This window comes from Salmo salar, chromosome 14 (genome assembly GCF_965601325.2).
Source record: "Salmo salar chromosome 14, fSalSal1, whole genome shotgun sequence".
Taxonomy (NCBI): domain Eukaryota; kingdom Metazoa; phylum Chordata; class Actinopteri; order Salmoniformes; family Salmonidae; genus Salmo; species Salmo salar.
In genome coordinates, this window is record NC_138304.1 from 33,271,729 (window position 1) to 33,296,515 (window position 24,787).

The 24,787-nt window shown below is 39.1% G+C and overlaps 1 protein-coding gene across 7 annotated transcripts in view; it reads right to left on the bottom strand.

Annotated features, from left to right (window-relative positions):
• The window catches only part of LOC106569122 (suppression of tumorigenicity 18 protein), a 62,768-nt gene that overhangs the window by 2,335 nt on the left and 35,646 nt on the right, over positions 1 to 24,787 (bottom strand). For 3 of the 7 annotated variants that reach the window (XM_045694196.2, XM_014140108.3, XM_014140112.3), the window contains 20 exons: positions 24,196 to 24,314; positions 21,386 to 21,437; positions 20,421 to 20,451; positions 19,781 to 19,974; positions 13,882 to 14,754; positions 12,757 to 12,891; positions 11,152 to 11,242; positions 10,968 to 11,060; positions 9,896 to 10,182; positions 9,266 to 9,471; positions 7,203 to 7,451; positions 6,319 to 6,431; positions 5,586 to 5,648; positions 5,339 to 5,407; positions 4,940 to 5,002; positions 4,587 to 4,667; positions 2,405 to 2,629; positions 2,207 to 2,295; positions 1,911 to 2,011; positions 1,681 to 1,827 (listed from right to left, as the gene is read on the bottom strand). In XM_045694196.2, the coding sequence (XP_045550152.1) occupies positions 1,681 to 1,827; positions 1,911 to 2,011; positions 2,207 to 2,295; positions 2,405 to 2,629; positions 4,587 to 4,667; positions 4,940 to 5,002; positions 5,339 to 5,407; positions 5,586 to 5,648; positions 6,319 to 6,431; positions 7,203 to 7,451; positions 9,266 to 9,471; positions 9,896 to 10,182; positions 10,968 to 11,060; positions 11,152 to 11,242; positions 12,757 to 12,891; positions 13,882 to 14,754; positions 19,781 to 19,974; positions 20,421 to 20,451; positions 21,386 to 21,437 (3,162 nt within the window). In that variant the 5' untranslated portion in view covers positions 24,196 to 24,314. The remainder of the gene's footprint in view (positions 1 to 1,680; positions 1,828 to 1,910; positions 2,012 to 2,206; positions 2,296 to 2,404; positions 2,630 to 4,586; positions 4,668 to 4,939; positions 5,003 to 5,338; positions 5,408 to 5,585; positions 5,649 to 6,318; positions 6,432 to 7,202; positions 7,452 to 9,265; positions 9,472 to 9,895; positions 10,183 to 10,967; positions 11,061 to 11,151; positions 11,243 to 12,756; positions 12,892 to 13,881; positions 14,755 to 19,780; positions 19,975 to 20,420; positions 20,452 to 21,385; positions 21,438 to 24,195; positions 24,315 to 24,787) is intronic. The other 4 variants (XM_045694199.2, XM_014140117.3, XM_014140118.3 and 1 more) reach the window with 4 other exon arrangements.

A 24,787-nucleotide genomic window follows, 5' to 3' on the forward strand; every position in this document is an offset into this window, starting at 1 on the left:
AAGCTTATAGTGACAATAATAATTTAATGTCACTATAGCTAGACAGTCAGGTCTAGAATTATTGGCACCCTTGATAAAGATGAGCAACAAATACTGTATAAAATAATACAATACTGAGCTATATTCTATGCTCAAAAACATTCAAAAATGATATTATTTTAGAATGACATAATTGCTCAGATAAAGAGATGTTGTTTAAAATGTAATTTGTTTTTCTCAAAAAGATAGGAGTCAACATTTCTGGCACCCCTGTTATCAATACCTCACCTTGCGGGTAGAATGGCACTGAGCCTTTTCCTAAAATGTTTTAAGAAATTGAAGGACACATTTGGAAGGATCTTAGACCATTCCTCCATACAGAATCTTTCCAGATCCTTGATATCATTTGTCTGCGTTTATGGACTGCCCTCTTCAATTCAAACCGCAGGTTTTCAATGGGTTTCAAGTCCGGAGACTGAGATAGTGAGATGCGTGGCCAAAGAGCTCTTTTTTCAAGCCATCTGACCATAGCACTGGTTCCAATCCAAGTGCCAATGCCATTTAGCAAACTCCAGGCATTTAAATTGTAGGATGACATGAAAATAGAGCTCTTTGGCCCAGCACACCAGTGGTATACATAAGCAGAAAATACCCCCAAACATATTGTAAAATATGGTGGTGAATCTTATGGGGTGTTATGGGGCTTTCCACTGGTCCTGGGGCCCTTGTTAAGGTCAACGGCATAATCAACTTTACCCAGTTCCAGGGCTGTGTCCGAATACCCATACTTACGTCCTAAATAGTAGGCATTTTGGGTATGCGAAAATAGGCAGTTTTATAGTATGTGACATTTTGATGTTGTATGCTTTAAATGCCAGGATGTCATACTCATTTGGGCTTTTCATCTAGAATTCACTGCACACTATTGAGGAAGAGAATCGTCTTTTCACAGCTGATAATCAGAATAGGGGACACACTTTTCAAAAATGAAGGAATGGCAGGGAACAAGGGAGAATGGGCATTAGATGGCGCCTTATCAATATGAATGAGTATTATGTTGATATTTGATAAAACGTACTGCCTTTTTACTACGCAGTACGTTGTAAATAGTATGTAGTACGATTAGTACACAGTATGTCGTTTATGTAACTAGTAGGCAAGCCAGATTTTAGACATAGCCCAGGAAATTTTAGCCAAAAACTGGGTTGCCTCTGCCAGGAGGCTGAATCTTGGCTACAAGTGGATCTTCCAACAAGACAATAACTACAAGCACACATCAAAATCCACAAAGAAATTGTTAATTGACCACAAAATCAACATTTTAAAATGGCCATCTCAGTGTCCAGACTTGAACCCCATTAAAACCTGTGGTTTGAATTTGAGGGCAGTCCATAAGAGCAGACAAATGATATCAAGGATCTGGAAAGATGTGAAGGAATGGTCGAAGATCTCTCCCCATGTGTTCTCCAATCTCATAAAACATTTTAGAAAAAGGCTCAGTGCCATTATCCTCGCACGGTGAGGCATTAAATGGTATTGAAAACAGGAGTGCCAATAATTTGACCCCTATCTTTATGAGAAAATAAATTATTACTTGTAACACAAAATAATTGTATTAGCATACAATATAGCTCAGTATTTGTAGTTATTTGATAAAAGCTGCATGTGCAAGTGAGGAGGTTGGTATGAGGCCCACTGTACCATTTGAGGCAGTTGGATGTCTGTGAGACTGTTGATAAGAGCTTGGCTGAGGTGAGCTAACTCCTTCAGAAGGCTGTCGTTGTGCTGTTCAATCATCTTGTTCTCCTCCTCAATTGTCTTCAGGTTACATTCCATCGATGAAATCTGCTTTCAGGGGAGAGGGAAACTTGTCAATCTGAACCGGGCATGAATCCTTTAAAAAACATCATATCACAGTTGTGGATAGTTACTTGGGTCTGCAGTTGCATCATGTCAGCTTCTATTTTCAGGTTGGATTCGTTCAGTTCCTTGATTTCATGATCCATGTGTTGCACGTCATCGTTATTGTCGACTGAAATTAGAAAATACTCGCATGAAAATCAAGCTAAACCTGCTGCTTCAGTGAATCAACTAGCAGGGGGACTAAACATACTTTGATGGTACTGAGATGAACATTTCCATAACATACATTATCCTGCCAAAGCATACATGTACAGTCCACCAGCACAAACAGAACATGTTTGTAAATCATATTATAATGGCTTACCACTGCTGGCTTGAAGTTTAATAGTCATCATCTCCTCTCCTGTCATCTTCTTCTTAATACTCTGAGCATTAAGAGGGCATCCAGACAAACTATTTACAAAGAAAATGAAAAGTAATCAGAAAGAAACTTACACTTACAAACAAACTTGTTTCATTAGTATTGTATGGGACACAATGAATGGAGTGAATGCAGACCAACCTTCTATGGGTGACAAACACGTTATTGGCGTGTCCAAGGCCATTGCAACCGGGCAGGGGACAGTGGGGCAGTTCCTGTTTGCAGGCCTTATTCCAGGGGAAGGGGAGGCCATTGATGGATGACTCTTTATGCCTCTTGGCAGCAAGGGGGCAGCTCCCTGCACTGCGGTGAGATGTGTACTTCCCTGATGTGTGGCCCTGGCCATCACAACCCGTCACTGGACACCTAGCAGGGAGACAAACAAGGGGTTCGTTAAGGAGGGTGATACATTTATATCTGAACGTTTTGTAATGTGTCGTATAGAACAGATATGCTTATATCAGGTCTATTCATTCTATTTCTATCAGAAACATTCAGAACGTTTAACATCACTGAATACACCCCAGGAGTCAGGTTTATTACTACCTGGTGTCCTCCCCTTGTACTGCTACTGTAGTGGAGGGACTCATGTTGTAACACAGACTGTTGACAATGTTCAGAGTGCCCCTGTGAGAGATGCCTATTCTCATTCAGATGAGGCAGAGGAGAAAGATTGTCACCAGTAAGCTGTTTTTTCCTCAGAATAGTTTTGCAGTTCAAACCATTTAATATGACAGTAAATACTGTATGATCTGAGATATGTCAATATATCGCTGTTCACAGTTCCGGTACAATGGAAACGTAAGTAGATCAAAATGCTGTCAACTGAGGTGAGACGACTTTACTTAACCTCTTAAACCACACATAATAAATGCATATATACTCAAACAAATTATTTTCACAGTTCATAAACATCCCTCACTATATCTAGACAGGAAGAGTTGTCAAACCATTATGTTGATTAATCCAGTAAAATGCTGATTAAAAATGTAGTCAACAAAACTGACAACAGGCTCAAATAATCGTATCAACCAAGTTGCTAATCCACAAAAACTTTGGAATAATTAACACATTCAGATTGATATAGCCTACATAAACAAAACATAAGCACAAGTCTTGTTGAATATTATTAAGAGTTGTAAGGGTAATTACATTTCCCAGCTGTTTTCTCCAGGTCAGTAATGGAGTGACATGAATTACACATAATTGTCATGTATCCCCTGAGGGTTCCGACCCCTTCCCTTATTGGTAAAGGTGAAAGGCAGGCTGCGATGGTACATAGAACTAGTGTACAAACAAAACAGAGTGCTACTGTAACAAAGATTGTTGCACTCTGTTGTTCAGTAGAGTACCAGTAGCACTTAGAGGACAAAACAACCCCAACCACATTACTTACATTCATCCATACACTACAGGTATATGTAGACTCTTAGGGGGGAAAAATGCTATCTAGAACCTAAAAGGGTTCTTCAGCTGTCCCCATAGGAGAACCCTTTGAAGAACCCTTTTTGGTTCCAGGAAGAACCCCTTTGGTTCCAAGAAGAACCCCTTTGGTTCCAGGAAGAACCCTTTTGAGTTCCATGTAAAACCCATTCCACAGATGGTTCAACATGGATCCCAAAATTCCATCTGGAACCACAAAGGTTTATCCTTTGGGGACAGCTGAAGAACCCTTTTGGAACCCTTTTTTCTAAGAGTGTAAGGCATCGGGACAATGGAATCATGCCATATGGCCTACAATTTACAATAATCTAATAACCTTACAGATGCACTACATGTAGGTTCTCACCCACCCCCTCTTGTGCATGAGATATATTCCAGTCTAACTCCTAACATTTTGGCCCTGCATTAGTATCTCAAAAGGGTAAATCTGTCCAGATGTACAAGTAAGATACAAGTAAGAGTACAGATACCCCCAAAAATTACTTAAGTAGTACTTTAAGTATTTTTACTTAAGTACTTTACACACTGCTTTTTACAGAGACAACTGCATCTAGAACAATTAAGCTTTGATCACATCCCGTAGTATGGGGGACCTTAAATAAACAATACAAGAACACAATGCACACAAGAGCATGATAAGCCAGATGTTCTATTAAGACAATGAAAAAAATGACAATGTTTGAAACATGTATTTAATACGTTGTTAATCCTTGAAAGATAGCTTTAGTAAATTATGAACAGGAAAACTATTTCCTTTTTGTCTTTCTGGTATAATGACCTCTTTACAACATGATACAAGTACTTTCATTCACATAGGCATGCATGCCAGCACTAGAATAGTTATGAAACAGAAATCATAATGAGAAGAAAAATATCTTACTTTATTTCTTGGTCGTCTTTTTCATCTCTGTTTGGTGTAAGCTTCAAGCCTCCCTTTCTGGCACGTGGACATCCTGACAAACTACAAATGTTTAGAGACAATATGGTTTAACAATAATGAACACTACTTTAGGGCTAAAATAAAGCAAACTCTTTCATCAGTGATAAGATGATGTTCTCACATAGCCTGTCATTGGAAACTACATTAAGCAACAACAAGAATCAATCGGTTATATCGCAGTTTATTAATTGTCTAAAATGTATAAACTAATAAAAAATAAATACCTAGACAATGAGATTGAAACACATCCCTATTCATCTACTCAGTAATTTGTGTGATCCAGTCTAGACTACCTTCTGTGTGAAGAATAATTCCCTGTCACGTGTCCAGATCCATCACAACTAGGTGTTGGGCACCTGCAGGCGGAGAGACCGACAGAACAGGCGAAACTCAGTGCCACGTTGTCTGGGACAATGATATCATATTTAAATGCATGAATTTAAAAAAAATAAACGGATGAGGTCAGTAGATACCCAGTACATTACATAATGTAAATGTATGCAGCCTGATCACATGAATTGGAGAAAAGTCCATATTCAATATATTCAATGTATGACTAAAACGGCATGAGACCAGGTGGAATGTATAATGTAAACCAATAAAACAGCACAAAGTTGAATCAGTGAACCCAAACAGGTGAATGATATGTCTATAAATAGTGGTAAGATGATGACTGACAGGACAACACGTACTTTAGTTCCTGAGAGTTAGCTGCCATCAGTGATTTGAGAGTCTTGTCAGCCAGGGGACACCCAGATACACTACAGACAGAGGATCCACACCAGAGAGTTATTACAATGCTATTTGAATGTAAAAAAAGTAACTTTTCCCTTTCATTTTCAGCAGCATATAATACTGATCAATATGAAACAGTCGACATAGTTCCTCTGAACCAGGCCGTACAGTATTTACTAGCTGGTGTTAAGAGTGTCTAATTACCTTCGATGTGATGCATAATTTCCTGTAACATGGCCACTACCGTCACAGCCAGGGGTAGGACAGCTGCGGAGAACACAACACTTAGTTAGACCATACTCTACAATACATGGACTTCTGATACAGTGTATTAACCTTTTTAACATGCGTTGAATTGCAATAGTGGAAGCGGAAGTTAGTACAGCAGGAAATTTAGTAATTTCGATGTTTATTTTCAATGTTTATTTGGTGTGGCAGAAGTTGTTCGTAAATCCCTTGGCAGATCTAATTGTTTTCTGTAAACTACTCAATCATACCTTACCATAGAGTGGATAATAACTCCATTGAACATGCAGTCTAACTACCAAGTCAAGAGTGGTAAGCTCATTTTGAGGACATACGGACATGTGAAAACTCACTTTTAACGAGATACATTCTTCACATGAACCTGCAGACATACCAGTCACAACAACATGTAATATATAATAGGTAACAATATAAGAGCTAATAACAGGATAGATTGTGCCCAGCGCATTTCACTGAGCATGTATTCATTCACCCCAATTATAATGCCCTATTTAAACAGGTCTGGTTGGGAATTACACTTTTGTTATTAATACTGACCATCTGTCAGCTGACCTTTTTAGAGGGAAATGCACATGATACACAGATGACTGAGCAAAGAAGCAGCAAGATGTCAATTTCTCCCCTCACTGGACCTCCAGAATGAGCAGACCCAACATTAAACATGATATACCTCATCAGCTCTTTTTTAGAGTCTCTTAAGAGCATATCGGTCTTGGGGCTGAACATGCTTGTGTCTCCAGAGTAGCTCTGGTCCTCCAGAGAAGCGTCGTCAAAATCTTCCTGCTGAGAGACATCGGTACGTTTGAAATGGACCCTTCTCACTATATAGTGAACTATTTTTTAACAGAGCCCTGGTTAAAAGTAGTGCATTACATAGGGAATAGGGTGCCTGATGCCTGAATAGGCCATTCCTGATGCAGTCTTAATAATAATGTCCTTAAAAATAATAATAATAGTGTCCTTAAAAATCTCCTTAATCACCTGACTTCTTGTGTCAGTCTTAAGTCTTGAACATGATCTAAAAGTGAATTATCAATGAAAACACCCCACTTAAAAAAACTCTTAAAACACAAGCCTAGGAGTTGGGGGGGTAAGTCTGAGTGATTACACTTAAGGATACCAACAGTAAACCATACATCCATTTAAAGTCAGATAATCCACACGGACAGTGTTTATACGGATATGTAATGTAAAACATTTGGATTTACTTTCTCAAAGATTCTGTGTTCAGCACCAGATGTTGTCGTCAGTGAATTATTTACAGGACAAATGTCAAGAACAACCAGGAATACCAGCTATGAAGTACATGCTCTTTAACAAGAGATTTATTAGGAACATACACTGTGTTCACAATTATCTATCATTATATATTGTATCCCCATATCACCCTTATAGACCATATGTTGGTATGTTAATGTTCATATGTTTATCAATTAGCTATATTTTCTCTTGTTCAACAAATGTAACAAAACAAGCTTTCTTCTTCTGTTTCATAGGTATCTTGTACATTATTTCTTGTGTATTTAAAAGGAGGAACAGCAAAGTTATTTTTACCTCTCTGTCGTGCATTATTTGATGCTGTGCTTTGCTGAAGTTGAGAGGGGTGTCCCAGGTGTCTCTCTCGCACAGGGCCTGGTAGAAGGCAGGGCTGATGTGTACACTTCCGGCCTGCTTGGACAGAGTGGACTCAGGAGGGGACTGGGTAGCGTCTCCCAAAGGCACCTGGGGTGGGGCTTTCACCTCCCGACCCTTCTTCATACTCAGGTCCAGAGTGCCGTTCTCATCCACTTCTATGGGCATGTCCTAAAGGAGAATAAATTCACAAGTCAGACTCAGTTATAGTCATAAGGTTACAATGGAGTCACTTTTATTAAATATTCAACAGTTCACTAAACAGGAGAGACTGATGTCAGTCTGTATTGGAATGAGAAATGAGAGTTACTGTATGAAGTAGTGAAGACTGAAATTAATACACCACTATGATATGCCCTTTTAACCTAACACAATACTTTAACGGGATACCTTTCTAAAAATAACAACGTGTATAATTCCTGTGAGAAATAACTTAAATTGCCCCTCAAATATACATTTACATGAAAATAAGACATGTCGTGATTATCTAACACCGGGGTAAAGTATGGTGTTAAGCCAGCATTAATTCTGTTGAACAAAATAATAATCGCTCCTTGGTGTATAGTTTGTCAGTGACAGCTGTGCCATCGGTCTGTTTTCTAGGACACAAAACCAAGATGGCAGCTGTGGGTGCTGGTTTTAGGTCATCACCATTAAAACAAAAATGAAAAGCTTAATGTAGCATAAGTTCTCTCATTGACAGATGTGTTACTCATTCTGTGCTACGTCAAATGCTATGTGCACTTGTGGCTTATTAGGTTTTATAGTATTAGAAGTTTTACCTCATTAAATGCTGAAATGTGGCCTACAAACATATATGTCCCATTATACCTATATTCAATTTTTTATTTTAATTTTTTACAAAAGACAGCCTTTCAAATGAATGAATGGGTATAATTTTCATGGACATTGCATGTGTGGCTATCCATTTTAATGATGTGTGTGATGGTGACGTGTGTAGACGTGTGTGGTAACATCTCAATCACAGGAGAGATAGGTGAGCATTCCACATTGAGTTGTGATGCTTTTCTTGCCTTTGCGTACTGGTAGCCTACAGAGCTACAGACACATAGGAGTTGCATGGCCCCATACGGAGTATGCTACATAAGTCCTCTGCAGAAGAGGACAGATGATTAACTTGTTAACACTGTTTTATTCATTCAGTGGGTTGGTACCTGGTACAAGGCCACATTATCAGCTCACCAAGCTGGGTCCTGTACTGTGTAGGTGTTGGAAACCTTGAATCATCAATCTATCAATATTCTGATAGTAATTACATACTGCAGAGAGGCCTTGTTTGGCTTTTGAGACAGTCATTGTCATGCAGTTAAACTTAATGCATAGGAAGGCCATGTTTCAGTTCAGTTGAGAGGATCGTAGTTTTCTGCGTAGTGGACAGGGCAGTTGGGGGTTTTCCCACTAGAGATTATATAGGATGTGCACAAAGGGGTCAAATTGTAAACTAAACTGGTGCACATTTAATAAAATCGGGGAGATTTTGATTTTGTGAGAATAAAATATTTCAGCTAATGAGTTGTTCCAGCTGATTGGTTTAAGCCACTGAACTGGTTGTATAGGCCATCTGATAGAGACACAGCTTATCCTGGATAATATATTACTAAGCTAAATATCTTACGCCATCTGCAGCATGCAAGACACACTTTCATACAGTTCTTCTTTTTTTTATCTTTATCTTTGTCTATTACCATGAAAGTAGAAATTAAACGCATGATCACATGTTTTACAGGAACTACAGAGTCTTACTGTAATTGAGAAAGGTTTGTTGTATTTTCTTCTTATGATGTGATTACACAAATGTTATTTTGTGTACATTAATGCTTTACGGAGGGGGATCTCTTGTTTCGCCGCCACCAGAGACAACAAACGTTTGTCAAAAACTGTCCTTTTGATGTTTCACCCTTTTTATAAACAAATCAGAGTTGCTTTAAAATGACCACATGAAATAATTGGTCTAATTTGACTACCTTTGTGGAGGACGCCAGGGGCCGACCCGAGATGGACTCCATGTTGCTTCGGTAGCGGGTGGAGAGGTTGAGGATGGCAGTGGTGGCAGTGGTGGCTTGGAGCCCCTCACCTCCAGGTTTGTAATGGCTGGGTGGGCTGTGGCGTACAGGGCCTGGCGTGGGCAGGCAGTTGCCGGGGGCGCCCAGAAAGCCAGTGTACTGTAGAGCTGTTGGATAACAGAACTCAGATACAGAAACTTTCACAGAGGTCTGGGAACACATGATTATACCCCCTACATTATAACATACAGTATGGTACATGTCATCAGCACGTTTATTTTTACACTGTGGTTGCAGTGGGATCAGTCTGTGCTTGAATAGAAAAGTGTTTGTGTTGATAAATAATATATATATATATTAAACAAGCATGATTGTCTTGTTTACAGGAACCTTGTAAGTGTGTTGCAAACTCTTAGTTTGGTTGTTGTCTGATCATGTATTTACATAGTGTCCTACTGAGCTGCACATTTGTGGCAGAAGATGAGCAACGCTTGCACATTAAATCCCTTTAATGTGGCTTGACACGCTGTTATGGTACAGCCAATCTCCCTCCGCCCCCCCTTTGAATCAAATCAAATGTGCGAAACTCACAGTCAGGGAAGTGTGAAGAAGAGATTTCTTGGTCCTGGTTGGGTGCCATCAGAGGTTGTTTGCCGAAGACCTGTTCATCAAAGCTGGCGTAATCAAAGCGGATCTTGCTGTACTTGTCCATGTCCTTGGTGAGGTTGGCTTGCAAGGCGGCGGCGACAGGATGGTGATGGGCGAACCTGTAGTTGTACTGATTCAACTCCAACTTCTTCATGAGGGGGCCGAGAGGCCTGGTTGGAGAAGAATCCAAGAAGACGAGGTGTTGTTGGATTTGATGAGGAAAGTGGCTACTGTATGTGTCAAATAAAACGCATGTAAGGATCCAGGAAATTGACACATGCACACAAGTGGGCAGGAAAGTGGCTACAGTGTCAAATAAAATGCATAGGATATGATATTGACACATTAATGCACATTATGCATGGACTGTGGAAGAGGTGGTGATGATTCTGGAAGTAATATACATTATAGTGTGAATAATATCCATACGAGGTGGCTGTGAAGTAATGGACACAGTGTTGTTTGAATAATATCAATGTCCTCCTCCTGGATGTGGGATCTGATCTGTATTGTAGACGCACACACAGGCATGTTACCCAACTAATTAATTTTGTATGGGTTGGCAGTCTGCCTGTGATTTTACTACAGGGAACAAAGAGTTGTGATGCTCTGTGTCCCTAATAGGGAGAATCTCATGGGACCTTAAACCATTGCTTAAGAACAAGTGATAGTGAGAAACCATGTCTGTGAAGTTTTGATAGGCTATATATTGTAATTCCTTTTACAATACACTGAATAAATAAACTGGATATGATACTGTAAATGTTAACCAACATACCTCCTGATTTTATATGATATTGCAATTGACACACTTTGTTTTGTATCAAAGGGACTATGCTCTCTCCGAACTTCAATCAATTAGTTTCATAGTATAGTTTTCAATGTCTCAATGGTTTACTGTCATCATAATGTATGCGCACATACACGTCGATAATTGTCAACAGTCAAAATGACAATATTGCAAAATTACAGCTATAACACATATTATACATTCTCTCTCCCCTCGTGATTTTACCTGGACAATCGTTCAGGTGCTTGTCTGCATTTGGGGCTCTCCTCTTGAGGTTTGGAGACTTTCACTGCAGCAGCAATGGGGCAGCCTGAGAGACTGGGGGGGGGGAGGAGGAGGTTTTCAAACCCATTGAACCTGTCTATGTACAGTATGTCATGTTTAATGGGTTAGTCCCTGCAGGATGTACCTCCGGTGGGTGCTACGGTTGCTGTTTACATGGCCCCTTCCTGTGCACCCGGGAGTAGGACACTTGAGGACGTTTTCATGCATGGCCAGGACTGGGGACAAACAGACAGGAAAGGGACAGTAGGTGAAACAGTAGGCTCAGTAGAAGGAGAGATTTACGATACAATCAGTGGTGACGAATATACTGTGTCAGTGGTGACGAATATACTGCGTCAGTGGTGACGAATATACTGCGTCAGCGGTGACGAATATACTGCGTCAGCGGTGACGAATATACTGCGTCAGCGGTGACGAATATACTGCGTCAGCGGTGACGAATATACTGCGTCAGAGGTGACGAATATACTGCGTCAGAGGTGACGAATATACTGCATCAGTGGTGACCGAGTTCATGGGGGGGATCAAGAGTTAATACAATAACAGAGCACAAAATTAGAATACAGGAAAACAATCATGTATCCAGAGTGATCAAGGTAAACTAAAGGCAAACTGAAGGCTTGTTCATTTATAGATACATCAATTCAATTCACATGTTCTTTGTACTGACATCAGAGAAAAACCGAGAGCACAGATCCTTAGAAAAGTCATACAATTATGGACACAAGCATATCTAACTAACGCTGTTCCCATTGTCAGTGCACTGTGTGTTGGTCGCATAATATAAATACCTTAGTGGCAATAAAAGTAGAACAAAAAGCACTACGTCATCAAGCACAGCCTTTTATCCACAATTTGATGGAAACATCTCTGGTGGGGAAAAGCGCATATGATTTCATTCAGATGTTTAAATATTCACATGAAAATCTGTGGCCAATTGGATGGAAACCTAGCTAGAGTTGGAGTTCTACTCTGTGTCCTTGGAAACTTTTCTCTTCTGTACATATTTTCCAATTAGTTTGCAGGAGTTGTCCATTTATTTTTGAATACAGCATTAGCAACCCCTTTGATTTGCAAACATTGCTTCTGGTCTAAGAGCACATTGCTTTCATATTGAAAAAAGTTAATTACTTTTTCTGTTCCTTTTGTAACATTACTGTTTAATGTTGGATGCTTGTTATGTTACATTGAAATGACTAAACCACAGCCAATAAAAAACCTTTACAATATTCAGAAATTACAAGAAAACTGTAGGTGACAACAAGTCTCACTTCATGATTGTTTAAATGTAGAATGAATGCCCCTCAATCAGTTTCTGGAGCCACTTGATAACTTTGAAGGTTTTATTTAAACATCAGTACTTATTTTCAGTAAAAAAAAGCATCACTTTCTATTCTATACATATGTAGGATCTTAATATCACCTATATTGTCAGAGAAAAATAATCCTGCAGCAACATGATGTTAACATTTAGTCCATAATGTTGCTTGATCAGGGAAAGCACAATTCTGTTAATATAACCGTGTGGATTTTCAGTGAATTTATGTACATCACGAAGCTCATCTCCATTTACAGCTGTGCAGGAAAGTTCTCAGCAACAAAATAGTGATCGAATTAAGATCCTAGACCTGTGTGTACATGTAGATGTAAGTGAAGATACATTGGTTTTGTCCTGACTTTCAAGAATACCTGATGTACATACATGTATGTGTATGTCTGAGTGACTTACTCTCTGGGGGGACTCTGACTTTGTGGGGACAGCCAGACAGACTCCTGTGGTGGGGGTACAGACCAGTGACATGGCCAGTGCCGTCACAACCAGGGGTAGGACACCTTATGTCCTTCTTATCTGGTCGTGGAGAGTCTGGGAGGAGGCAAATAACATGAGCGCTTAGATTAATACATAGACATTCACATATACATTCATAACAATCTTATGACACCTTCAAGAATGTTGCAGTATCATTCTTAACATGCTTTGTAACCTTCATTACCCACACAAGCAAAGAGTGCAACAAAGGTAATAGCTTTTGGCAAAATTCTAATGAACTTCAGTTTGATATTTCATTAAACTTGTAAAGAGTTGCTTGCATGAATGTGAGATTCTGAGAAATGCTAGAATGAATCTGTATGTACATAGAAACAAACAGATTAAAGTACAGTATCATGCAAAGAGCCAGACACTTTTCGCAAAATGCTTCTTTCTATATTAATCTGTCCTTTTAGTTAAGGCTTCCAGTTCAACACGGGGCATTGACTTCTTAATGCCCATCCATCGAAATATTACATTTGGGATTACACATTAGGCTGCAGTCATTTGAAGAATCAGTGGAAAACATGAGGGGTACTTTGGGCGGATTTAAGACTTATGGTCATGGTTAAATATCCAGTTGATTCCTATCAAAATCCAATATTCTGGGTAGTAGCAATTCCATCACAAGATTTTGTTCTTTTTTTTATTTTAGTCTGGTTTTTTATTACTTCAATTGTTGCCAAAATGAGTTTAGTACTTAAGAGGATTTCCCCCTCTGAATATGATTCTTTATTATTTTGACGTTTCGAAGCGCCTCATCATTGAAATCACAAGTGGTCTAATTCATACTAGATAAACATGAATAACCATGTCTGCTGCATACTTATTTTATGCCCACTACTCTTCATTAGAATAAGTGCAATATCCACTGTATGTAGTTCTATTGTTCTCAAGTGGCCTTAATAGTACACATACAAAAACAAAGGATGGACTAAAAGGGTCCTCACTGTCATTACGTTGATAAAAAGCTGTTATAAAATAAAACATCTAGAATCTTGAATTGACAAAGAAATAAGATATATTGAAATGAAGTATTTGTACCTTTGCATCCATGATAGCCCACCCTGGTGTCCACGTCCAGTAGCCGTTGGTGCCTCCTCTCATTGGTCATCTGCTCCAGTAGGAACCTATCCATCTCCCTGTAGGCATTGTGGAGGACCTGCCTCTGCTCTGACTGCAATGCCATGGCCTGCTCCAGGAGGCTCAGGTTCACCCTCCCTCTGTCCCAGTCTCTGTCTCCTCTGTCTCTATCCCTGTCTTTGTCTCCTCTGTCTCTGTCCCGGTCTCTGTCTCCTCTGTCTCTGTCCCGGTCTCTGTCTCCTCTGTCCATCTCCAGGCTCAGGGGTCTCTCCATCTCCTGCAGGCCCAGGGCCCAGGCCTCCAGCCGAGGAGGCCTCTCCACCTCTGGCTCCCCCTCACTGTCCTCCTCACTGGGGGTTGATCGGTAGAGCCGCAGGGGCCCAGCCTGGAAGGGACCTGCTCTGCCCATGTTATACCCACTAAGGACCGAGTCAGGATCATGGTCTCGCATGTGTAGGTAGTCGTTTCTCCCCAATAGGTATCTTTCTCCGGTGGTGGCTTTGGAGGGGCTGCTGATAGAGCCATTGGAACCATTCACCCTGGCAGAATGAGACAGGGACAGAGGCTCCCAATCGGCTTCCCAGCTGTCTCCGTATGGGCTTTTACGTGGCGACGAACTGCAAGTTATACTCATCCTGTCTTGACTTTGGTCTTCTTCCTCTTCTTCTTGGTTTCGTTCCGCCACCTCTTCGTCCTCCAGAGTTTCCGAGGCTGCAGCCTCCTGATGGGGAGAGTCAGTCACCACTTCAGACCATCCAAAGGAATCATGGGGTTTTGTTATTGCGTCCTGGCAGCCATTTCTCTTGGGCTCGTTAAGTGTTTCTGAGTATTCATCTTAGAAACAAAGTAAAAGCAAAAGAGAACAAAAACTATGTTGTGATGTTTTTTTCAAGCTTGAATCAATTGTTCATATTAAGGCCATGCTTTTCAGAGAACATTTGGTTAGGCAGAGAGTAACAATCTTGTCTGTCCCCATTTCAGCTTAGTCAATGTTTTTGTAGAGACATTCAACGCCAATTGTGACACTTTTTCCTATCTAGAAAACGCATGTCTTTGTCATTTGAAATGACTGTTAAGAGGATTGGAAAATACAATATGTAATGAAAATAGTAATAGTATGGACAGGACAGCAACTGCAAGATTTCCTGGCAATTCCTCAAGTACATCAGAGATAATTCACAAGACACTTGTTTTGGCTAGTTGAACATGAAACCTAAAGATGAAGAACAAGATTGTCTTCCTCTTCTTAGAAATCTCTAATCAGAATACAACAACTTGATGTGGATTTAGACGGACCAGATAATGACAGAGATGTACATGGCTTGTGGCACTGAACATCAGTTTTAAGTAGTTGAGGTGTACGCCAAGCAGGGCTTTATGATTTTAAAGATATTAACTTGTCATTCACACACAACTCATTTAAGAACCCATATTCATATGTAAGCACAAGAACCAAGAAAGAGGAAAACATTTCAGTATTACATTTTTTACAAAAATCCTGGTTTCCCTTTATTCTTTCTTTTTATTAATCTTTTTTTCAATAGGTCATTATGCTGAGTGCACCTGATAATTGATTTTTACATTGATTCTTTACTAAAAGCTTTTAAAATAAAGCTTTTCTGCTTTTTATCAGTGGACATTTTTATGGACATAACAAAATGTTTATTATATCCCAGGACTGCGTGTAATGGTCAAATATATTTGACATGACATTTGAATTTCTGGTTTCAATCATCGTTCAGTTTAAGTGAAACAAACAGAAAAGCTAGGCTCTTAGTTCTCCAAAATGTATGTTAAATGACACTTAATATAGTAAAACCCTGATTATATTAATATTAAGTCATGGTCAATGATTAACAATGGAATGCTATCATCTGGATTGATTCACTAAAATATATTTTGATCCCCCAAATCATTGAAACTTATTTTCAGTGCTAAAGCTCTTTAGTGGGGCCATAAGGGTTTTTACTCTAGAAATCATAAGTAGGCTGTACAGTACAGAGTAGATCTATCCTCTAAAGACGTCACAGAGCAAATTAAAAGTAAGCCACAGAGACTGGAGGAGAGGGATCCAATAGGTTGATAGATCTGGAGATAATTTAGGATGCAATTCTGTAGGCTATATAATCTTGTAAGTGGATTCCACTGAGGATGATAAAGGCATTACCAAACCGATACTACTAGTCCTTATCAGGCCATAGTATACAACTTAATCCCCCAAAATAAAAGCTGCTAAATGCAGGAAGTGTAGCGCTCTGACTTATCTGGCGAACCTCTGCCAAAAAAGAAAAACGGCTTTTGTTTTGAAGCATATGATTTTGGATTGTGTAAATGTAGGGATGTGATGTATATTCACTACCACAATACAAGGCAGGTGAAGACAGACCAGCAACAGCGGAAGTAGGTGAATGAAATAGACATAGTTAAACTCCTTTTTTGATGCAAAATATGAAGCTGTATTTTTTGAGACATGCAATGACGTGGCTGATAATCTTTTTGTTGCATGGTACATTTAATTGCATACGAATATCACACTGTTCAACAAAGATTAAGTCAGTTATGTTTAGTTACAATTAGCAGAGCAGACAGAAAATAACTTATTTTTGTACAGATGGATGACACACATACAGTTGAAGTGGGAAGTTTACATACACCTTAGCCAAATACATTTAAACACAATTTTTCATAATTCCTGACATTTAATCCTAGTAAGAATTCCCTGTCTTAGGTCAGTTAGGATCACCACTTTATTTTAAGAATGTGAAATGTCAGAATAATAGAAGACAGAATGATTTATTTCAGCTTTAATTTCTTTCATCACATTCCCAGTGGGTCAGAAGTTTACATACACTCAATTAGTATTTGGTAGCATTGCCTTTAAATTGTTTAACTTGGGTCAAACGTTTCGGGTAGCCTTCCACAAGGTTCCCACAATAAGTTGGGTGAATTTTGGCCCATTCCTCCTGACAGAGCTGGTGTAACTGAGTCAGGTTTGTAGGCCTCCTTGCTCGCACACGATTTTTCAGTTCTGCCCACAAATTGTCTATAGGATTGAGGTCAGGGCTTTGTGATGGCCACTCCAATACCTTGACTTTGTTGTCCTTAAGCCATTTTGCCACAACTCTGGAAGTATGCTTGGGGCCATTGTCCATTTGGAAGACACATTTGCGACCAAGCTTTAACTTCCTGACTGATGTCTTGAGATGTTGCTTCAATATATCCACATAATTTTCCTACCTCATGATGCCATCTATTTTGTGAAGTGCACCAGTCCCTCTTGCAGCAAAGCACCCCCACAACATGATGCTGCCACCCCCGTGCTTCACGGTTGGGATGGTGTTCTTCGGCTTGCAAACCGCCTCCTTTTTCCTCCAAACATAACGATGGTCATTATGGCCAAACAGTTCTATTTTTGTTTCATCAGACCAGAGGACATTTCTCCAGAAAGTACGATCTTTGTCCCCATGTGCAGTTGCAAACCGTAGTCTGGCTTTTTTTATGGCGGTTTTGGAGCAGTGGCTTCTTCCTTGCTGAGCAGCCTTTCAGGTTATGTCGATATAGGACTCGTTTTACTGTGGATATAGATACTTTTGTACTTTTGTCCTTTGCTGTTGTTCTGGGATTGATTTGCACTTTTCGCACCAAAGCACGTTCATCTCTAAGAGACAGAACGCGTCTCCTTCCTGAGCGGTATGATGGCTGCATGGTCCCATGGTGTTTATACTTGCGTACGATTGCTTGTACAGATGAACGTGGTACCTTCAGGTGTTTGGAAATTGCTCCCAAGGATGAACCAGATTTGTGGAGGTCTACAATTGTTTTTCTGAGGTCTTGGCTGATTTCTTTTGATTTTCCCATGATGTCAAGTAAAGAGGCACTGAGTTTGAAGGTAGGCCTTGTAATACATCCACAGGTACACCTCCAATTGACTCAAATTATGTCAATTAGCCTATCAGAAGCTTCTAAAGCCATGATATCATTTTCTGGAATTTTCCAAACTGTTTAAAGGCACAGTCAACTTAGTGTATGTAAACTTCTGATCCACAGGAATTGTGATACAGTGAATTATAAGTGAAATAATATGTAAACAATTGTTGGAAAAATTACTTGTGTCATGCACAAAGTAGATGTCCTAACCGACCTGCCAAAACTATAGTTTGTTAAAAAGAAATTTGTGGAGTGGTTGAAAAACTAGTTTTAATGACTTCAACCTAAGTGTATGTAAACTTCCGACTTCAACTGAACACACACACACAGTGAGAAGTGCAGTGGAAAAGAGACCGCATGGGAGAGAAAAACATGGATCCCTCCTGTGGTTTGTGTATTGGAACAGGTGAACAGTTTGTACTCCAGAATAGCCATTACAGGCGCTCTGCAGTGTGGTTGGAGCTTGGCTGGAGTTGAACGCAGTGCGGCTCGACCAAATTAGCGGCTTATTTTTCCCTCTTGTTTTAAAATGCAGATATGAACAGTATCCCGCTGTTACATTCTTATTGCTTTTTCTATCCACTTTAACTGTCATAGACATTTCACATAAAATATCCCCAGACCTGATTGTGACAAAAATATATTTACAAATGTATGTAGGCCTATGTTAATCACACAATGTTCAGTCATTGCTTTGTGTTTCCTGCCTTTTGATACATGTTCATTGTATTGTATAGGGCTTGCTGTTTGCAGGTGCCTTCTTTTGATAAAAAAAATATCTACTTTTCTTGATTTAAAGGTTATAATACAGTACAAGTAGGTAGTGGTGACTGAATACAGACACATAAAAGCTCTGCTTGAAACACAAACAAACCATGAGAGGGAGGTATATGTACAAAGAAAGATAAAGGGAAAAAACAGATAGCGAAGCTAGTGCAGAAAGGGTTATGATAATTGTAATGTTATATGAACCCCAGAAACAAATACATTCCATTTCCAATTAATCCGCACAATTCATTGAGCTACTCTCTTGGTCCATTTAACTACCCACATGTGTACTATAATGAGCTGTAGACATTATGCCTAATTATGTATATTTGGACTGTGTTAGAGGGCCTAACAAAAGCTTTCGAAGGGGACAATTACGTTTGTTGCTTAGTTACATCGTTAAAACTATACCAAATAAGTGCAGATTATAGTGGGTGAGAATGCACATGTAAACCATGGGTATTGTTGCCAAAATGCTCAAAATTCAATTCATTTGGAAATAGAAATGTTTTGCTTGGGGCGAGGGCTCAATGAAATAAACAAACATTTCCTTATGTACGCACCTTGGTCTTAGTATCTTTTGACAAATAATCACTAATTTATTATATTATATCAGTGACATTGGTTTAATAAGAAGATGGTTAGCATACTTCAGAAGGGAAGCTGGTTCTGTTAAGATGCAACATTAGCTTGTGTTAATAATCAATAAATCGTGTGTATAATCTAAACTCAACTCACTTTACTAAACAAACATCAACAGATGACAATCTAATCAGAATGGCCTAAAGCAAACATGATCATTATTCAATTCTCTGTGTTTTCAACCCATTTCTGAATGGCTTTTCAGAAGAACCAAACACAGAAGAAAAAAAAAGAAAAGGAGGAGTCTGAAATCTGGCCTCATCAAAAATAGGGGGAAAAACCATGCCAAAAATATCATGGCAGATAAGCTGTCAAAAGTAGGACTGAGGACGTGAGACAGACACAACTAATGTGAACCCAGCAGTCTCGTCTTTCACTTCCAATACACAATGACTATGGGGTCTGGCTGATGGCGAGCAGACAGGCAATAGAGAAGGAGGGAAATATGAATGCAACAGATGGGATTTTAAAATTCAGCGTCAATTGTTCATCAAAACAGACAAACAACAGGACATCTGTCTACCTGCTGGAGTGTCAATGTTCCTCAGCTCTTCTTTGTCCTGTGGCGGTGCCAGGTCCTCGTTCTCCTCCTCACAGCACGCCTCACTGGGGCTGTAGTGGCGGGGCCTCATCAGGAGAGACTTTCTCTTGTTGACGGGGGCGCCCTGCACCCCTTCCTGGGCGAGCCTCTTCCTAGCAGCCATAGACCCATATGTGCTGTTGTGGGGGGGATGAATGAATAAAAAGAGCAACGGGGTCAACAAAAGGCCATAGCCGTTACTGGGGTTCATCTGAAAACTTTGAACTTAAAGTGAACGTAAAATGTAACATTGTCAGTTTATTCCCCAACTGTATTTCAGGATTCAGAAAGTAAAAACAAGTGTTTTTTGTAACTACAGTGAAAAAAGGTCAACATAAGGTTGAAGAAACTGTATATGGTTGAGATGATTAATACAAATTATAAGTACCTAGAAGCGCAGTGAAGAGCTACAGGGACAAAATCAATTATAACCGGTATTATCAAGATAAGAGAATGGCCAGCATACCACATCTACTAACAAAGGATGCCTATTTCATTCTGTATGCAAGGGCATAGGAAACCCGAGGTGAATTAGAGGATACCTGTAAGTGTTTATTTTCACAAAGAGGTCGTGAACCCTTACCTCGGAGCCTGGGTGATGCAGTCAGCTGGAACTGTAAACAGAAACAGAAGTACGTCAGGTAAATAGTAATGTTTACATTTCCACTGTGGAGTGACTACGCATCTGGCTACTGGGGAAACACAATCCTGATCAAAGCTACCGATCTACTGTACTAGTTCCATGTTTTTGATAAGCAGTTGTGAATGAATACACTGTGGGCCGACTACACTCATGGTAGTGGGGTGTTCCCCTAGTATGATTTTGGATTGTACTCTATCAAATGTTCTATGAAAATATGACTTTTACAGCTACTTATCAAAATAGATTTTTTGCAACCTTATAATGAACTATTTTACTTCAACAAAAGCCTTCTGATATGATTAAAATCATCGTCAAGATACCCTTTATATAGATTTTTTTTTTTAAATATCCACAACCCCAATCTGCTCTCCTCTTTCTGAGATCTGCTGTAGCTCATCCTCCTGACAGCTTTGACAACATGATCTGAAAAGGCAAATCGATTTTCCCTGAGGGGCATGCACCACAGATGCAAATCTCATTCTCATTCAAGTCCACCGTATTCCCATGAAGCACAACCCCATAATAAAGCTTCCATGAATTTCCCAGACATAGTAATGGCTCTGGTGCCACCAGCCAGACCTTAGAGGCTTGGAACACTAGCATAATGGCATCCCCCTGTCTAGGGGTTTTCAATCACACTATATATATTCACTCCTTAACGAATTTGAGCCACAGTTCCAATTTGATGAACTAATTCCCCATCTGAATAAAATAATGGCAATGCAGTGCTCTTCAAATTGGTAAGATAATTTGTAAAACTGACAGTTGTAAAGTTGGATTGTTGAACTGATTCCTGCCTAGACCCCATAGATGTATAAGTGGAATGTGCGTGAATTGCTGAAGTGCTCGGTTACTGCTATTGATGTGCTTGCTTGAACATGGTAAGAGTTGTCAACACTGCTCACCTTTACCACCGTTGCATGTTTGGAGTGTGTTTTCCTCTCCTTCTGAATCCATCTGTTGATAAAGAACACACAATGTATTCTTTAGCATGTAACACAAATTTCTAACAAAATACAGATTCTGTTAATATTGACTACTGAGACTGGAATAATGATGTTAACATTTACTCAGCAGATGCTGTATCCATCCAATTTTTTTAGGTTTATTTGAAGTAACTTTGAACCTTCCTATCAACATTACCCTATATTTCCCAGAACATTTATGTATTTACGTGTTGATTATCTGCGGCAAATTAATGGGTGTAGTCATGAAAACACATGTAAAAGCAAAACACCAACCGAAGGTGAAGTTAATAAAACAAAATAAACTTTGAGGTGGAAAAAACATCATAATGCAAAATAATGACATTAAAGTGCAGGTGGTGGTACACAGACAGACAGCAGTGTGTTTAGACCAAAATAGTTGTTCAAATCCATCCACTCTCCCTCGCCACCATTTCTCATGTGGATCCCAAATAAAACCTATTAAAGGTAATTATTCTGGGCTGATGGCAGTGTATAGTGGTCACAGGCCAGTGAAATTTGTGAGTCACAGGATAGATACGCTGTTACTTTTCCTGGTAATGGGAAACATGACTCCTCTCTCTGGTTTGCTGTTGTGATTGAAGGCACTGACCTGTCATACATTTATAATAGGGGAGCAGGTGTGGCAGTGATGGACCTTAATTTACTTTAATAAACCTTTTATGTGCCACACTCTTCAATGCCACGCCGGGCCCTCGGAGGACCTGCACATAATAGGTTCATTACTTTTGATTACTAGGGCCCTATTGAGACAAACAACTACCCAAACACTATAGATTACATTCTGTAAAAACTCATTTACCTCATTAGTTCATTACAATTTTTCCATCATCGTATGAACAGACAAACAAACAGACAAGAGATACTCACTCATTTTGTATACATTTATATAACTTGTTTTTATTAAACAAGATTTGTATAGATAGTGTATGTGTTACAACGTCTACAATAATACAAATTAATTTCAATTTCAAATTCAGATAGTGTAATTTCACAGATTGACTAATATTCTCACATTAGGCACCTCTGTGTTATTGAGAGGCAACACTCACATTATGCAAATCTACTTGTTTTAAACACTTTTTAAATATTTCATAACATAACCTCTGATTTAATGCCTTATTAATGCTCTGTACATGAACCATTTAAATTCCTCTATCTTACAAGTAAAGCCAGAATATCATGTATTTTGAAAATACTTATTTGAATATATTGAAAATACTATATTGAATATAATAATGCTTCCATCTTCGTAAGATACCCGATGAACTTGGTTTTGACCGTGAGGAGTATACATTTGACTGATATTTTGTCAGTTCATGCTTTTTCAACTGCGCTCAATATGTTTGTTAGAACGTTCAATTACATACTGTATTCCTTCAAAGGCCTGTATCTAGTCTTTCTAGGGAGTTTTTCCTAGCCACCGTGCTTCTACATCTGCATTGCTTGCTGTTTGGGGTTTTAGGCTGGGTTTCTGTACAGCACTTTGTGACATCAGCTGATGTAAGAAGGGCTTTATAAAATAAATGTGATTGATTGTCATCTGAGGGGAGATGGAGAAACAGCTCAAACTTTTTGTGTTCAAGTATTATATGTTCTGCTTTGTGAGCAGCACAGAGGTTCTGAGAGGGTATAGAGCATGTGCTTTTGACACCCATTCGACAAAAGCTATTGTTGGTCCTTCACAAACTCAAAGCTGTATCTAATTCTGCAGAGGATGAATCAGAAGTAATGGAGCAACGTGGAAATCTCCTATAGACGTTTACGACTAAGAGAGAGAGAGAAGTAGACATGGAGAGAACACATGACATTCAATGAATATATTTACACAGGCAGAACAAATACTGTAGATACAGTACATGCTATTCAAATATGGGTTTGTTTGTATTAAATATTTACTACACTCTCAGGCAGGGATTTGTTTGTGTTATATATTCCTGACACTGCACAAAACTATAACACATACACATGATAGATCTTTGGTGGTCATTGGTCAGTACAAAATGTTTTCCCATTTCTTTATGGTTGACATTATGGTCATAGTATTTTTATCCAAGGCTATCTGGACATTGTCATGGTTTCAGCCAGCCATTTTGGACTTAGGAACGGCTTTCAAAAGTAGAACAATGGGGCTACGATTACACAAGCAGCCCAATTCTGATATTTTTTCCACTAATTGGTCATTTGACCAATCACATAAGATCTTTTTCATAGCTGATCTGATTGGTCAAAAGACCAATTAGTGAAAAAAGATCAGAATTGGGCTGCTTGTCTAAATGCAGCCTGGGAGGCATGGTCACATTCAACGTACAGTAGGCTACAATACACGTGCTGTGGTATAAAAATAAAGCAGCAGACTCAACAAAGCTAGCTACATATCGAATATACAAAATCTGCAAACGCCCACATCCCTGCATATGTAAAACAATATCTGTCTCTCATATTTTGCGGGGGTCAAAAGAGCATTGACACGACACTGCTAAACATGCTGCTTATCCAGAACATCATGGCTACCACTTCCATTAGCCATACAAATACATGACTATATCCGTTCACAGATAAAGTGAATTGGTAAAATATACATAATTTTTTTTCCCCCAGGACAATGAACTTGGCTATATTTCAACCTTATTGTAGAGGACATCAACTAGCTCCATGCTCTTTCATCCATATGTATAGTACCCAAACCCATCACTGGAAAATATTAACTCAAATTATATTAAGCCTACCTTTATTTGCAGTTTTCTTGGAAATATATACGACGTGCTTCAAGGTCCACGCAGTCCACCTTGGTCGATTTGTGCACAATTCTTGACTTTTTTCAGGATGTGAGCATGAAATTCATTCTCTGTAACAAAAAAAACCCAAAATAAATATACCTTTAATAAAAATAGATATAAGCCTACAAATCAAATGTGGAGTGGAAAGAAACTAACTTTTTACTGATTCTCAATTTCCAAGTTTTCCATCTAAATTGTAGTATTCTGTAGGTTGGTTAACTAATTAATCATATTGATAATATTGTCCTCAATGCTAAAGGTGCTGGTGGTGATAGACATTGTTGGTGAACGTGCAGTCAGTCAGAGATAGTGACGGGCAGGAAACAAGATAATACCTCACATGGTTGAATAAGGACCAAGATGCAAATTGATTGCTTGACAGAGATCAAATTGCTCACAGTCTAATTAACACAAAACATCCAAGAGGGAAAACAAGGACAAACACAATGAGTACATTAAGCCTCTTCACTTCACAGATCTTATTACAGGAATTATTTATTTCTGTTAGCTTTGGGAAAAAAAGGAAAAAGAAAAAAACATC